This window comes from Suricata suricatta, chromosome 8 (assembly GCF_006229205.1).
Source record: "Suricata suricatta isolate VVHF042 chromosome 8, meerkat_22Aug2017_6uvM2_HiC, whole genome shotgun sequence".
NCBI lineage: Eukaryota > Metazoa > Chordata > Mammalia > Carnivora > Herpestidae > Suricata > Suricata suricatta.
In genome coordinates, this window is record NC_043707.1 from 21214372 (window position 1) to 21230063 (window position 15692).

The following is a 15692-nucleotide window of genomic DNA, read 5'->3' on the forward strand; positions in this document are numbered from 1 at the left end:
CCCCTCCCCTCCCCTCCCCTCCCCTCCCCTCGCAGTGAAATCCTAGAAGCAGAACTGCTCCCAACACAACAGCAACAGGTTGGGGGTTCCAGAGCCCCAGCTACTGGGCTTCTCTTTTGTGGATCTCAGGATTCTGAGGAGAGGAGCTCAGAAAGCATAGCCAGGACCTGGGGGTTAAGTGTCACCTCTTCTACAGCTCACTGAGCAACCTTGATTGAGTCAGTTTCTATCTCTGGCATTCCGTCCTCATGTTCCAAAAGATAGGGAAACAAGAAAAATATGTACAGTGTAGTAAGTTTTACATAAGCCTTTTATTCTGTTCTACTTTTACAATGTTAAAAGTGTCCTTTTATGATACAATATTAATAGGAGATTATGAGGCTTTTTTTTTTTTTTTTTTTTTGCAAAAGCAGAGGGCTTTATTACGGGTTTAGGCTCGCCAGACCTAAACTCGGGCTCACAGACTTTACCGGCGTGGTGGATCCATGCTGAGAGCCATGAGGCTTTTTTTAATGCCCTTTATGTATTAAAAAGTGGCATCTGTGAACAGCTTTCTCCTGTCTTGGTGAATACTTCTCAAAATCCAAAAATAAGAGAGTTCCTTTGGGCAATATCCATGTTTTTCAAACTGCATCCCATAGAAGACAAATGTATTTTATACTCATATATATAACTTAAATAAGAGTTTTATAAAATGATACTTTAGGGGCGCCTGGGTGGCTCAGTCGGTGAAGCATCTGGCTTCAGCTCAGGTCATGATCTCACAGTTCGTGGGTTCGGGCTCCGTGCTGACAGCTAGCTCAGAGCCTGGAGCCTGCTTCAGATTCTGTGTTTCCCACTCTCTCTGACCTTCCCCTGCTCGTGCTGTCTCTCTCTGTCTCTCAAAAATAAATAAAAAGCAGAAAAAAAAATTTTTTTAAATGATACTTTAAGTGAAATACACACTGATCTATATTCTGTTCTCTTTTTAATGCTCTTTGGGACCCACTGAATGTACTTCATGACCCATTAATGAGTAACCACTTGCAGTTTGAAAAACATTGCATTGGATGATCTTGAAAGTGAGTTCCTGCTCTGTAGTTCTGCATCTATCCAGTGTCACCTCAGACCCACTGTGTGTCGGGAGCAATTCTGCTATCTATTTGTGCGTGCATCTTGTACCCCTCTTCGACATAAAGGAGGGAAGCGGGGGCTGCATCTGAGATGAAAGAGCCAGTAAGCTACAGAGCTCCGATTCCCAGGTGCAGTGCTTTTTCCTCTGTGCTCCAGCTGCCTCCTTTCCAGGTTTCTCTGACACCATTCCCATCTGAGTGGGGTGACCCACTCAGAGTTTTCTTGTTTGGAGGTTTTGTTGTTAGGATTTGGGTATAAAGAATTGAGTTCATCATACTCCTCAGTGTGTGGTACTTAATCATCATTGGTGTATACAAATCTTTTCTCTTTTTATTCCCCCTCTCCCCCGCCCCCCCGTCATTCCCAGTCCCTTGCCCATTTCCCTTTGACCCATAGATACCCTCCAATTCCAATGTTTTGATACATATACTTGGATTATGTTTGTACCCTTGAAAAGCGAAAAGCATTGTTTTAAATATCCGTAGGGGTGCCTGGGTGGTTCAGTTGGTTAAGCGGCTGATTTCGGCTCAAGTCATGATCTTATGGTTCATGGGTTCAAGCCCCGCATCGGACTCAGTGCTGACAGCTCAGAGCTTGGAGCCTGATTCTGATTCTGTGTCTCCCTCTCTCTCTGACCCTCTGCTGCTTACACTGTGTGTGTCTGTGTGTGTGTGTGTGTGTGTGTGTGTGTGTCTCTCTCAAAAATAAATAAATGTTAAAAAAAATTTTTAGTTTCCATAAATGGCGTTGAGCTATGGATTGTGTTTTCTGTTTCTTAATTTAACACTTAAAAATTTTTTTTAATGTTTTATTTATTTTTGAGAGAGAGAGAGAGACAGCATGAACAGGGGAGGGTCTGAGAGAGGCACAGAGCCTGACACAGGGCTTGAGATCATGACCTGAGCTGAAGCCAGATGCTCAACTAACTGAGCCACCCAGGCGCCCCTCAACACTTTTTTCGAGAGCTATTCATGTTGCTATATGTACATTTAGTTCTTTTTTCTAATTTTTTTATTTTACATTTATTTATTTTTGAGAGATAGAGGCAGAGCACAAGTGGGGGAGGGGCAGAGAGAGAGGGAGACCAAGAATCTGAAGCAGGCTCCAGGCACCCCTAGTGCTTCACTTCTGACTGCTGCACGAGAATCTATGGTGTGTATGCACTGTATTTTATTTATACATTCCTCTAAGGTTGGAGACCTAGATTGCCTCCTACTTCCTTCCCCTACAAATAGTGCCACGTGCCACTGTGAGCATCCTTATACATGTGCCTTTGTGGATCCCGGGCCAGGGTTTCTCGTGTTTGGGAGTGGAATTGCTGGGTCACAGAACACATACAAATGAATTTCAGCAAGTATCATCAGATTAATCTCTCCAATGATTGTGGCACTTGATACTCTTGATCAGCAGTGCATAAAGGATCTCGTTTCTGCATATTCTCCACAACACATGGCATCATCCAGTGTTCTAATTTTGCAAATCATTGATATGGAGTGATCTCATTTTAATTTGCATGCCTCTGATTACTAATGAGAATGAGCATCTTTTCATACGCTTACTCACTTTTTTGGTTTCCCCTTCCGTGAATTGCCTATTCACATCCTTCACCAAATTTTCTACTGAGTTTCCTATCTTTTTTCTTGTTGCTTTGCAGAAGATCCTTGCATATCTTAGTTTAGTTCCTAGGGAGAATTAAGCCCTAAGGCATGTATTGTACATAATAAATTTAGTCTCCTCCTATGCATCTGGAATGGTACTATTTGCCTATGATCCTTGGAAGAATTGAGAAAATAGTTACTCAAATTATTTATTTGCTGGGTTTTGTGATTTAGATGAGGAATCCTAGTTGAGAAAGTCTGTTTCAGATCATCTCTAGTCAGTTTTAATTGTGGTCAATATTTTCTCTTTAAATGTCACTTGTCTGTGACATCTGTTGTTGAATAGAAATCCTTGGTTTTTTTTATTATTATAAGTAACCATTTGTTATTTTTAAAGTAGTATATATATGTATTGTAGAAATTTAGAAAACACAGATAATCAAAAAAATAAAAGCACCAAATATCCTTCCAGGTCTATTCGTGTGTGTGTGTGTGTGTGTGTGTGTGTGTGTGTGTGCGCGCGCGCGCACGGGCGCGCGCACCAAAATATATTCATGCTGTATGTGCTGTTTTGTAATCTGTTTTTTTTGTTTGTCAAGATTTGCCGTCTTTCCATGTCAATAAAATTTTTTCTTATCTAACATCCAGGGTATATGCAATTTTCTCAATTTGTTCCAGAAACATCTTTTATAGCCAATTCATCTAATCCTAGACCCAGTCTAGATACTTGCATTATATCTGATTATTATGTTCTTTAAGTCTTCTTCCAACTGAAAACCATCCCTTTTTGTTCGTGCTGACTTGTTAAAGAGACCACCAGCTGTCCTGCACAATGACCCACTTTCCAAATTTCCGTGGTTGTTTAGCTGTGGTGTCATTTGGTTGTTACTCTACCCTATTCTTAGTTTTCTGTAAACAGTAGATTTAAAGGCTTGATACTAACATGTTGTTTAGAATACATTTTAGGTAATTTTATATATTATATACTGTGTTATATGAGGTGATCCATAATAATGTTACTATGACCCATCATTAGTAATGCTCAGAATTGGCCCCTAGATTCGGGTGACAATGGTTTGATCCCTCCATTACAGTTACACTCCCTTGATGCCAGCTCTAAAGCAATCTGTGTAATATTTATGCACTGTGTGAGTGGCCGTTGTCTACCAGCCACACACCAGTTGAGAATCCTTACCTGAATCAATAATTTCATTAGGGTTGTAATTATAAGTCTTATTATTCCTTCAACATTATTACTTGGGATTATTTGTAAAGTCATGGTTTCCATTGTTAACTGGAGAAATTCCCGATTCTTTTAAATGTTTGTTTGTTTATTTATTTGGAGAGACAGAAACAGAGTGTGAGTGGGGGAGGGACATAGAGAGAGGGAGACACAGAATCCAAAGCAGGCTCCAGCCGCTGAGCTGTCAGCACAGAGCCCAATGCAGGGCTTGATCCCACGATCCATGAGTTGGCTGGTTAACTGACTGAGCCACCAGGCACCCTGAGAAATTCTTGTTTTTAATGTCAAATTCCTCCCCCCTCCTTTTTTCTTCCCTTAATGGTATATCCTTTTAGGGTCTTTTTAAAAAGGTTTGTTGGGTTTTTTTTTTTCTTTCTACATCTTTCATTAGCTTTATAGTTTTATCTTTCATATATGGGTCTAAATGGAATTTCCTATTATAAATGTAAATTATGAAGGGATTTAACAATTTTTTGTCCTCCATAGAGTGAGCTAGTTTTCCCAATGCCACATATCAAATATTCTCTGGTAGCCAGTGTCCAAGATACCCACCAGCAATTCTTCCTCCTTATTCAGGCTCATGTTTAGTCCCCTCCCACGCTTACTAGGGCTGATCTATGTAACCAGTAGGATATTGCAGAAGTGATAGCGTATGACTTCTAAAGATAAGTCATAAAAGACATTGCAATTTCTGCCTGTATCGGATCACTCTGGGGGAAAGCCAGCTGCCACATGAGGACAAGAGAGAGTTTACCCAGTGAGGAACTGAAGCTCCTTGTCAGTCAATAGCCAGCACAGACTCCCAGCCATATGAATGAACTATCTCAAGCAGATTTTCTAGGCCCAGTCAAGTCTTCAGATAACTACAGCCCCGGTCAATGTCTGGACTCCAAGTTCACGAGGGACCCTGGGCCAGGATCACCCAGCTAAGGTGATCTCAGGTTCCCAATCCACAGAAACTGTGTGTGATGATAAATGTTTATTGTTTTAAGCTGCTAAATCTGTAGTAACTTGTTACCCAGCAGTAGAGACAGATTGGGTATCTGGAGTGGAGCTCTGTGGTAACAAAACTCTAAAATGTAGGAGTGGCTTTACAACTGGGAGGTGGGCACAAGTTGGCATGACTTTGAGGAGAATATTAATAAAAGCCCAAAGAGCTTTAGAGAGTCTGTTCACAGAAATCCAATGACCTTGGAGTAGGCTGGTGAGGTGAAAATGTTACTGCAAACTGGTGTAAGGGGGATCCTTGTTATGTAGTGGCAGAAGTTTAACAACACTGTCGCCTATACAGTAATGTAGAAAGAGGAAAATGTACCTAATGATCTGGGTGATGTAGCTAAAGAGGTTTCCAGAAAGAATGTTGAAGACGCCCCGGGTTTATTGTCACTGGTGGTAAAATAGAAGAGGAGAGAGTGAGCAAGAGGAAAAAATTCAAGACAAAGGAGCCAGGTATTACAGGGTTTGAAAATCCCCAGCTTTTCCAGGTAATGATGTTAAAATTAACAAACGGCTTCCAGGCAAAGATCAAATATAGGGCATTCTCAGTAAAACATGATTTGAAGATGAAACTGAGGATATGATTGTAAAATCCTTTGTTGAGACTTCAGAAATATCCACGAGGATGTCTCAGAGAACCTTTTAATCAAATAATAGTGTCTCTAAGAAGCTTAAGGGTGTTGCCCCTCAGCAGTCTCAGCACAAACCCAAAGTAGAGAGCTTATCTCACAAAGATTTGTGGGTGTGGCATTTGTCTAATGAACTGAACCCCAAGACTCACAAGAGACCCATTAAGTTTTTAAGAATTATATTGGCAGGAACACTGCCAGCTCGGACCAAAAGTGACAGACAGTATAAGACCTTTGGACCCCCAGAGTTCTACCGGCAGGAAACCATGGAGCTGCAAGCATGGATTATTTTTCATGAAAAAGGAAGGATGACTCAGGGCAGAGCCAAGAGCCATAGAGAATCATTTCTGGACAAGAGTAGGCGTCAGAGAGCTCCCAACATTCACCCAACTGGATTACAGAGTTGGTATGAAACAGTGACTTCTGCGTGCCACCTACCTCCTCCCCAATCTTTTGAACAAGAGTGCCCTGGTGATTGTGCTAATGCTGTTCCACCAATGCATAATAGGTGTATGGGACATAGTGGTCTCGGTAGTTCACAGGTCTTCACATCAGTGGAAATGCACTTACAGAACGATAGTTAAGGAACTACACCTAAGGAGCCTCATCCCAGCCTACACTGACTTAACAAGATTCTGCACCTCAAGCACTATAATGGGATGAGACTTTGGGGGATCTTGGGAGGGAGGGAGTGTGTTTTTCAATGGGAAGGATTTGAATCAAAGGAGCCAGAAAGTGGCCTGTAGAGTTAGCCTCCAAGGCAGTCCCCAGTGATTCTTCTTTCCTAGATTCATTCTTGTATGTAGTTTCCTTCCACACTGGACAGAGCTGACAAAACTTGGTCATGAAAGACATTGAGCCCGTCACCTTCGTCTCTCGGATCATCTGCTCTGGAAAAGCCAGCTGCCATGTTGCAAGGACACGCAAACAGCCCTATGGTGAGGTCCAGATGACAAGGATGAGCTGTCTCCTGCCGACAGCCAGCGTGAACTGGCCAGCCATATGAATGAGCTTTCGCCGACAGATCCTCAAACCAGGCATTCCTTCAGACTCTTGCATCACTGTGTGACTTAACTACCACCTCATGAGAGACCCCTATGCCAAAATGACCCAGCTAAGCTACCCCTGAATCCCTGACCCACAGACACTAAGATAATAAATATTTATTGTTGATGTAAGCTGCTAAGTTTGGAGATAGTTCGTTACACAGCAATAACCAATACATACTTCATGCTTGCCCCCACTGACAGGTGGTGTCCTCTTTCTGAATATCAGTTTTCATATATATACCAGCCTGTTTCCAAACTCTGTTGTGTTCCATTGGTTTCTTGTTTGTTCCCCAAAACCACTCTGTTTTCTTCAGTGTGGCTTTATAGGATACATTAATATATGATTGTGTCAGTCTTCTTGGTTCTTTTTAAAAATTCACCTAAGTGTAGACTTTTATTTTTCTATATTAATTTTAGAAAAAGTATCAGGTTTTTTTTAGTGTTTGTTTGTTTGTTTGTTTGTTTTGAGAGAGAGCAAGTGCTGGAGGGACAGAGAGGGAAGAGAAATTCCAAGCAGGCTCTGTGCTGAACCTTACCCCACCCCCCCCACCCCCCACAATGTGGGGATCGAATCCATGAACTGGGTGAGACCATGACATGAGTCAAAACCAAGAGTCAGACGTTTCACTGACTGAGCTACCTAGGTGCCCCATTTTTAAAAAATCTTCTGGAATTTCTGATTAAGAAAGAGATCTGGTTGAGAGAGGTGAAAGGGGTTTTGGCATAAAGATTCTTAGAAAAGAGGAACCATGTATCTGGTTTTGCCTCAGACCTCATCCCACTGAACCAGGTTCATTTAGTAACAGCCACTGAGCATCCACTGTGTACTAGGCACTCCCTAGGTGAGAAGAGACCAGATCATAAGCAAACATCCCCCAAAATGAAAAGACGTGAAGAACCAGGAGCCGTGAGGAATGAGCTGCTAGTGTGAATAGGAGGTAGAGGAGGCTGCTTTAGTCAGGGAGCTTCAGGAGACAGACCAGCACCCTCTGAGGGGTACTGTTTGAGTTATCTGAATGGTATGAAGGGGCCAGCCCCGCACACAACAGTGTAGACCATTCCAGGCAGCAGGAACAGCAAAGGGCTGGGTGGGCACAAGGAACAGGCCATGGGTGGGGACAAAGCTCAACAAGCAGGGAAGAGTAGTAGAGAGGAGATCAGAGAGGTTGGATCCTTAGTGGCCCACTAAGGAGTCTGAATTTTTTTCCCCAAAGGCAACAAGCAGCTTTTGACAGCTTTTAAGTGGGGGAGTGAGTGACCTTTGGTTGTGCTCTTAACCACCTTCCGCTTCTTCTCCAGCAAAAAAGGGAGAACCTGTCCCCGCTGTGCCTCATCCCCACGGTGACCTCTCCCCGGGAGGAGCAGCAGCTCCTGGCCAGCACCTCCAAGGTGAGGCCCCTGAGCCCTGTAGGGTGGAGGCTGGGGACCTCTCCCTGCAGCCTGACCCCCACCCTTCTCCATGTTCTCTCCGCCAACAGCCCGTGGTGAAGCTCCTGCACAACCGCAGTAACAACAAGTACTCCTACACCAGGTGACCACCACGGGGTGGGGACGTGCACTGGGTGGAGTCCTGGGCTCAAGCACAGCCCTGGTCTGGGCCCAAGGGGAGGGACAGAGGGACAAAGAGAATGCCTGCCTGGAAAAGGGTTCCAGCTCTGCCAACTGGCACTTTGGGCAGGTCATTTTCACTCCTGAGCTTCAGTGTGAGCACTGGTAAAGAGGCGAGGATTAGATGATAACGGCTAGCGTTTACTAAGTGCTTTTTCATAGCAGGCATTGCTGTCAGTGCTTCACGTATATTAACTCCCATCATCCTCACAGTTGTTTGAGGTCGGTACTGTTGTGCTCTCCATTTTACAGATGAGGGAACTGAAGCACCAAGAAGTGAAGTAACTTTCCTGGTGTCACTCAGTTAAAAAGTGGCTGGCCTAGGACGTTAGATGAAGCAGCCCAGCCCCAGGGCCTGCACTGGTAGCCACCCTGCTGTGCTGGGATTTGCTCTGCAGATGCTGGTCCTCTCTGGGGCCCGCTTAGCCAGACTCCAGGGGTGGAGGCAGCTCCCAGCTGGGCACCAAACTCCTGGGCATGACCAGAGTGCTGGGTAGGGGGGGTCTCTAGGCTGGGGGAACAGCGGGCAGAAAGCCAGTGTACTGAGGCCTCTTGGCCCCTGGTCCTCAGCACTTCAGATGACAACCTACTTAAGAACATCGAGCTGTTTGACAAACTGGCCCTGCGCTTCCACGGGCGGCTGCTTTTCCTCAAGGATGTACTGGGGGACGAGATCTGCTGCTGGTCCTTCTACGGGCAGGGCCGCAAAATCGCCGAGGTGTGCTGCACCTCCATTGTCTATGCGACGGAAAAGAAGCAGACCAAGGTCAGAAGGGGTTCAGAGCCTGATCAGGGAGGGCTGTGGTGGTGGGCAGCACCAGGACCCTGGATTGGACAAAGGCAGCTCAGCAGGCCAGGCAGCAGGAAGTTTTTCACTGGGAGCCAGGAGCCGTAGTTCCAAGTTCCAGGGTATTTTGTAACCTTGGGCAAATCACCTTACTTCTGTGGGCCTCTGTTTCTCTGCCATAAAATGAGGGTGTTGCATTGCAGTGGGATTCTTTACCTAGGCCATTTGGGTATCCAGGCCATCTGGAAGTGGTTTGCAAGTTTGGAAGTTTGTATACCTCTTTCCATATAGAAGGACCATAGCCATTAGAATCTCAGAAGGGTCCATGACTCAAAATAATTTCTTAAAACCTCAGGACCTTAAAACAAGTGAGTTTATAATTCCCGAGTCATTAACATGGCAGTCATCAGCAGACAACTTCCTGAACACCTACTCTGCACTAAGCATTGCACCAGACATGATATCTAGGTGAATGAAATGCCTGGTAAAGTACCAGCCCTCTGTCATGTCATCTACTTCCTTCTGACTTTGATGTGAGGGAGGTGCTTCAGATACGTAAGTCTCTGAGCACCCAGTGCTATCTCATACCTCCCTACCTTTGCACACACTATCCCTCTTCTTGAACTGTTTCCTCATCCCCATCTGCCTAATGAACTTGTGCTTAATCTTTAAGACACAAGCCAAGCACGGCTTTCTTTGGGATACCTTTGCCCATGAACTTTCAACCCTTCTACCCCAAAGTTGATCATACTTCCTACTTAGTCTGCAGCGGGCAGGGGCAAGGTGGGGGGGTATCAGCCGCAGCAAGGGGTTAGCTTCTTGAGGGCAGGGGAGTCTGTCTTTTCTTCCTGTCTGTCTAGTATTAGGCACTTACCACACAGTGAAAGCTAGGAAACATTTATTGATGGCATGTACAGATGAATGAATGACCAACCCAGCTTCCAAGAAGTTTCCACTGTAATTGGGAAGACAGGAAGATAAACCAGTAATGAGAATGCAACTTGTTAAGAATTAGTTATATCTTTCCAGGTCACACAAAGAGACCCTTCATCACCTCCTCACTTCATTCCTTTCTACTCTCTCTGCTGCCTCCCTCCTGCCGATAGTCACATACTCTACCAAGTGCTCTCCCAGAGCTCTTGCTGTTGCCTGTTCCCAACAGGTCTTTCTCTGCTTATCCCACCCGGCTTGTTCCCTCCCCTCCTGTGACTCCAGGTTGAATGTCACCTTTTCAGCGAGACCTCGGAACTCCCTCTCTAAAATTGTAACATTCCTGGCCATGACCATTCCCACCCCTTTTTATTGCATGTTTGTCTGGGTCCTCCCCCTAGAAAGTAAACTTCCTGCAGTCAGGAACTTTGTTTAGTTCACTGCTATCTTCTCAGTACCTAAAACAATACCTCATACAGTGCAATCACTCAGTAAAAAATTTGTCAAATGAAAGAACATACCAAGAGCCTTGGCAGCAAAGGAAAGAAAACAAATAACTCTACCTGACTTCAGAGCTGGACCATGAAGGATAAGTATGACTTGCTGGGTAAAGAATTTGCAAAGACGGTGGTCCAGGCCAAAGAACCTGTGACTGCAAAGGCTTGGGTGTGTGTAGGTGCAGGACCAGCTGGGGGAGGGACACGTCTGTAACTGGATCAGAGAGTAGGAGCTGGGCGTTGCTGGCCTTTTTCAGGTGGAATTCCCAGAGGCCCGGATCTTTGAGGAGACCTTGAACATCCTGATCTACGAGACTCCCCGGGGCCCAGACCCAGCCCTCTTGGAGGCCACAGGGGGTGCAGCTGGAGGTGGTGGGGCAGGCCGAGGGGAGGATGAGGAGAACCGAGAGCACCGTGTCCGCAGGATCCATGTCCGGCGCCACATTACCCACGACGAGCGTCCTCATGGCCAACAGATTGTCTTCAAGGACTGATCTTTGACCTTTCTCCCTGTTTTCCTCTTGCCACTGGAACCCAGTTCCTCTCTCTTTCCCTCCCTTTCCCATACCTTTGCCCCGGCTTTGCTGGCCAAGTCGTGGGCCCTCCTGTCCCTTCATTGCATGGTACAGTTCACTGTAGCCCTTTTCCATTCATTCCCGCCTCACTGCTAACAGCAGCCCCCTCCCTAGGTCAGAGCCCTTCAGAAGGCCTGCATTTGTTCCCTTATCCCATTCTTGTCCTGCTCTTCCCTCACCAGCTGGTTTAGAGTGATTTAGAACTCTCTCTCTCTCTCTCTCTCAGCACATTGTACATGCCAAAGTGTCAAGCCAGCCTTTCCTGCCATCCACCATGTTCTGAGCCACCTCTCCACTGTTGTGCAGGGTAGTTTCCCTCCCTCCTCCTTCCCCCACCAGCCCCCCACCTCCTTAACTTTGTACTAGGCTGGACTGGGCTTGCACCAGCTCAGCCATCTTCTCAATCTGTTTCATATTATTTATTTTAATTTTCTATTAAATTATTGGAATAAAGTTGAGTTGAGGGTCTGGTGCTGGCTCCGGGCAGGGGTTGGATCGGGGAGATGGCTTGTGTTGAGGAGGTACTTGGCTAGTTGGATGGGAGAGGACAGGAGCTCCTGCCCAAAGCCTTGAGCTGGGCTGGTAGCTAGAAAAAGGTAGTCAGGAGTTAGGAGAGGGTTTAAAATCTGTATTTCAGTGTTGGCTGGTCCATTCCCACCCTCAGCCCCGCCCAACCCCCTGTAGTGGAGAAGAGGTCCTGGCTACCACTCAAGCCATCCCTGAGTGCAGCCTCTCTCCAGCCCAGATGTCTGAAAGGAACCCTTTCCTTCAAGGGTCTGGTGCGAAGACAAAGTCAAGGGCCTGGCGCTCAGCCCCAGCCACATTGGGGTGCCACAAGTCCACGATGAAGACCACTCGAGGCCCATCTTCTGGGGAACCTAGGGCACATAGGGATGGAGACAAGAGAGCAGCTGACATTAATTACTCATCTGCCGGGGCATTTGCCGCATACTCTCCTAACAGCAAACACTTTGTAAACAAGTGCCAGGCACTGTTCTAACCCCTTCTATGTTATTAATCATCTGAGCAAACAGAGAGTACCATGATTATTCCCATTTTATACAAAGTAACTGAGGCACAAAGATTAAATAACTTGCCCAAGGTCACACAGCTGGTAAGTGCCAGAGGTAGGACGGGAACCCAGGCGGTCCAGGCCCATAGGGTTTTGTGCTGTTAACCACTTTGTTATGCACGTATATTAACTTATTTAATCCTTGCAGTCACCCGATAAAGGTGATTGCCCCATTTCACAGGTGTTTGAGGAAGTTATATGACTCGTTCAAGATCATGCATCTGGAAAATGATGGTGCTAGGACAGGAGGCCCATTGGGCATGATTCCACAGTCTCTGTTCCCTTTCACTTAGTCTCATCCCTCCTAGCAGAACGGGAGCCCATTACCATTATGAGCCACTGTGTGCAGGAACGAGTCATCCACCAGTAGACAGTGTCCCTCAGCCCAGCACTGGGGCTCACCCCCAACCACCAGCTCACAGCCAGGAGGAATCTTCAGACCTGTGGAAAGAGACCCGGGCATCCGAAATTCCTGCTTCCGTCAAATGGGCCCACCCCATTCAGTCAAAACACAGATTTGCAGGTTTCAAACACCCCATGGAGTGTCCCTCTTTGCTCCCTGGAAGGTGACCCAAATGTAACTACAATATAGTACCAGCTGAAGCTCTGGGAGATACAGGAAAGGCAATGCAAAGCACCATTTGTTTCAGAGAAAAGGGAAGGCTCCCTGGAGGAAGTGGCATCTCGGACTTCTGCCAGTTTAACTCAAGAACCTACTTAATGTGTGCTAGGCCCTCATTAGTATAATATTGATGGATCAACTTTGGCCCCAGGAGCAAAACACAATAGAGTGCTGTGAGAAAAGTGAGCAGCGACTCAAATGATGGGGAATAGTTAGACCTCCCGGAGGCGGTGCAACACTTGAAAGTAGAGTCCTGAAGGCTGAGTAGGATTTTTCCAGGAGGTGATGAGGGAGAAAAACATCTAGGCTGAGGATAGCATGAGTGCGGCATCTGCCAGGAGCAGCCAGAAGGCTCCCATGATTTAGCACATGGTGGGAGGGAAGGGAAGGAACAGGTGGGAGATGAGAGAAGGAATCTGGACTTGATCGTGAGGCCAGTGTGCTTTGAAGTGAAGGACACATCAAACTGGTAGCATACAAAATGATTTTAGGCAAAGCAAGGTTTTAAGTAACAGTACATTAAATAACAAAAATGTTTCCTTTTCCATTTTCCTTCAGCCTTTAAAACATGAAAAGAATCTCAGTTTGGTGCTACCATAACTTTAACAGCCCACTAACACTGCTCCCTTCTAAAGGAAGAGAGTGGAGGCTTCAGTCTCAGAGTATAGTATTTAGCTAGAATTTTTAAAGCTTGCTTCTTTTTTTAAGTTTAGATTTGTTTTTATGAGTCCTTTCTATTTAGAGCAAGTAATACTGATTATCATTGTTCTATAGAGATTCCTTTTAAAGAAGTAAGTGAAACAAAATGTAGGGAGAATCAGTAGTGAGAAAAACAGTACAGGAGGAAAACGACCAAGGCAAAGCTAATGAAGACAGTTTGCAGGTAACTGAAGCTCAGGAAATGCTGTGGGGAACAGGGAGTCATGGAAGATTTCTGAGAAGAGAGGCAGGATCAGAACCATAGAGTAGAAAGCTCTGGTGGCAGAGAAGAGCCTGGAGGAGGAACCGAGGAGACAAAGGGGTTGTCTGTAGGAAGCATCTACTTACCCAGATGGCATCTGACCCGGGCATTGGTGGGCCCACAGCGACCCTCAAGCCGAGCCCCAGGCAGGAGGACAGAAAAGCCAGCATTGCCGAAGGTGTTGGCACTCATAAAGCTCCGCAGCCCCCTCAGTGCCCGATAGGCCCCTGGGCACCGGCGGCAGTTGCTGGGTTGGCACCGGCCTGCTTGGTACAGCAGGAGCTGGTAGCACCCAGGGGCCAGGGGTGGGGACCAGCCCCGAGGCAGAGGAGTTGTCCCTGAGAAGTCCCAGCTCACAGCCCCAAAGTCCCGCAAAATGGCAGGGAAGCTGCTCTCCAGGAGCTCCACATCATGCCGCTGGGCATCCCGTGGCACGAAGGGGACTGAAGGCAGGTCTGGCAGGAAAAGCAGGCCTGGACGCTGAATGCCCAGGACCCCTGGCCCTCCCCCAGGGCCTGGGCCACCTAGAGCTGCCCTCCTTACCCTACCCATCCCGGCCCAAGAGTAGCGCCTGGCATAGGCCCGCAGGCGACGGCTCACTAGGCCTTCTGTCCTGGATCCTTCCCCAGGCTCCCCAGAACTCCCTGGGCTTGGCCTGCCAGTCTCAGAGCATCCTCCTCCACTGACACCCCCAGCCCGACTCCCAGACCCCAGGGCCTGCATGTCTTGGGAGCCCAGACGGTAACAGTACCAGAGGAAAAGGGAAGTGAGGGCTCCAAGGAGCAGGGTTAAGGCTGAGGAGGCCAGGGGCAATGGCCACGCAGGCATGATGGGCAGGGAGGCCCTGGCCAGGAGGCCTGGGGCATCTTCCAGACCCCAGTTCCCCTGTCCCCCCAGTTCTCCACTGGTTCCCTCTGTGGCTGCTCCAAGGTTACCCCCTGGGCTGTTTCCCCTCCACATTTCCCACTCTTGGTTCTGTCTCCTTCTGAGGTCTCCTCTTTACCTCCAAGCTCCCTCTTTCTCACCTCCTTCAATCAAATACCTCCAACCCTCCTTTATCTTTCTTCCCTTCTCTCTCTCCTACCTCTTTTTTCTCCTTTAACTCTCTGTCCTCTGCCTCCCCTCCCCTGTCCCCACCCTCTCTCCTTTCTCCTTCCGGCAGTTTCCTCCCTCTCCTTCAGCCTTTCCTTTCCCCACTCTCTCTATCTCCCCCTCTCCTTTCTCCTCTCTTCCCTCTCCTCCCCGCCCCTCTTTTAGCTCTCCCTCCCTTCTGGCTTCCCCCAGACAGCAGTTCCTACCCTACCTGGACCCGCCGCCCTGGGGACCCGCAACCAGTTGTCCTCCGCAGCGGCTTCTCTCTCTCCTTCCTACCCCTTCTCCCCTTCTGCCCTCACTTCTCACTCGACCCGACCCGCGGGTCTTTCTCCCTCTCTCTCCTTCTCCCTCTCTCTCTCTCTCTCTCTCCCTCCTCCCTCCCTCTCTCCTACTCGTTCCTTCCTTGGCTCCCACTCACCCTGACGTCACCCATCCCCACAGTCCTCTCAGCTTAGCTACCCCCGCCCCCACCCAGTGGCAGCCGCATCTCAGCTGGGATGGGGTGGGGGGTCGTCTCCGGATTTGCCTCCCCGCCCCGACGGGGCGCCACGTGGGGCGCAGGGGGCACTGTGCCAACCTCCAGCCGCCCCGCAATGCGAAAAGAAGGGGCGGGGGCTGAGGAAGGGGCGTGGCAAAACAAGGGGCGGGGCGGGCACGCGGACTGATGGACAAGACCAGCGCTCGCGGACTGAGGACTGGGACACTGCAGCCCGTCCATAGGTCTGCAGATCCCTTGACCAGTCGGCTTGTGACTCCCCTCCCCCTCCTCCTTCACTGGAGCCAGCTCCGGGCGGGAGCCTGATTGACAGTGAGGGTGGCTTCAGCCAATTGCCGGCGGCCGGGGGGGGGGAGGGTGGCGGGGGGGCAGGCCCGCTCCGGCTGGGCCGAGAAGAGCTGTCCGCGGGCTGGTGGTGCTG

The 15692-nt window shown here is 47.9% G+C and overlaps 2 protein-coding genes across 2 annotated transcripts in view; one reads left to right on the top strand and one right to left on the bottom strand.

Moving 5' to 3' along the window:
- KCTD13 (potassium channel tetramerization domain containing 13) overlaps positions 1–11483 on the top strand; it is a 14356-nt gene extending 2873 nt beyond the window's left edge. The window contains exons 3-6 of the mRNA XM_029950039.1: positions 7928–8017; positions 8107–8159; positions 8807–9002; positions 10708–11483. Of these exons, the coding sequence (XP_029805899.1) occupies positions 7928–8017; positions 8107–8159; positions 8807–9002; positions 10708–10944 (576 nt within the window). The 3' untranslated portion in view covers positions 10945–11483. The remainder of the gene's footprint in view (positions 1–7927; positions 8018–8106; positions 8160–8806; positions 9003–10707) is intronic.
- On the bottom strand, positions 11430–14800 carry ASPHD1 (aspartate beta-hydroxylase domain containing 1). The gene is made up of 3 exons (XM_029950038.1): positions 13767–14800; positions 12425–12538; positions 11430–11903 (listed from the first exon to the last, which is right to left on the bottom strand). The coding sequence occupies exons 1-3, from the start codon at positions 14638–14640 to the stop codon at positions 11794–11796; spliced, it is 1098 nt and encodes a 365-aa protein (XP_029805898.1). The 5' UTR covers positions 14641–14800; the 3' UTR covers positions 11430–11793.
- Positions 14801–15692: the final 892 nt, after the last annotated feature.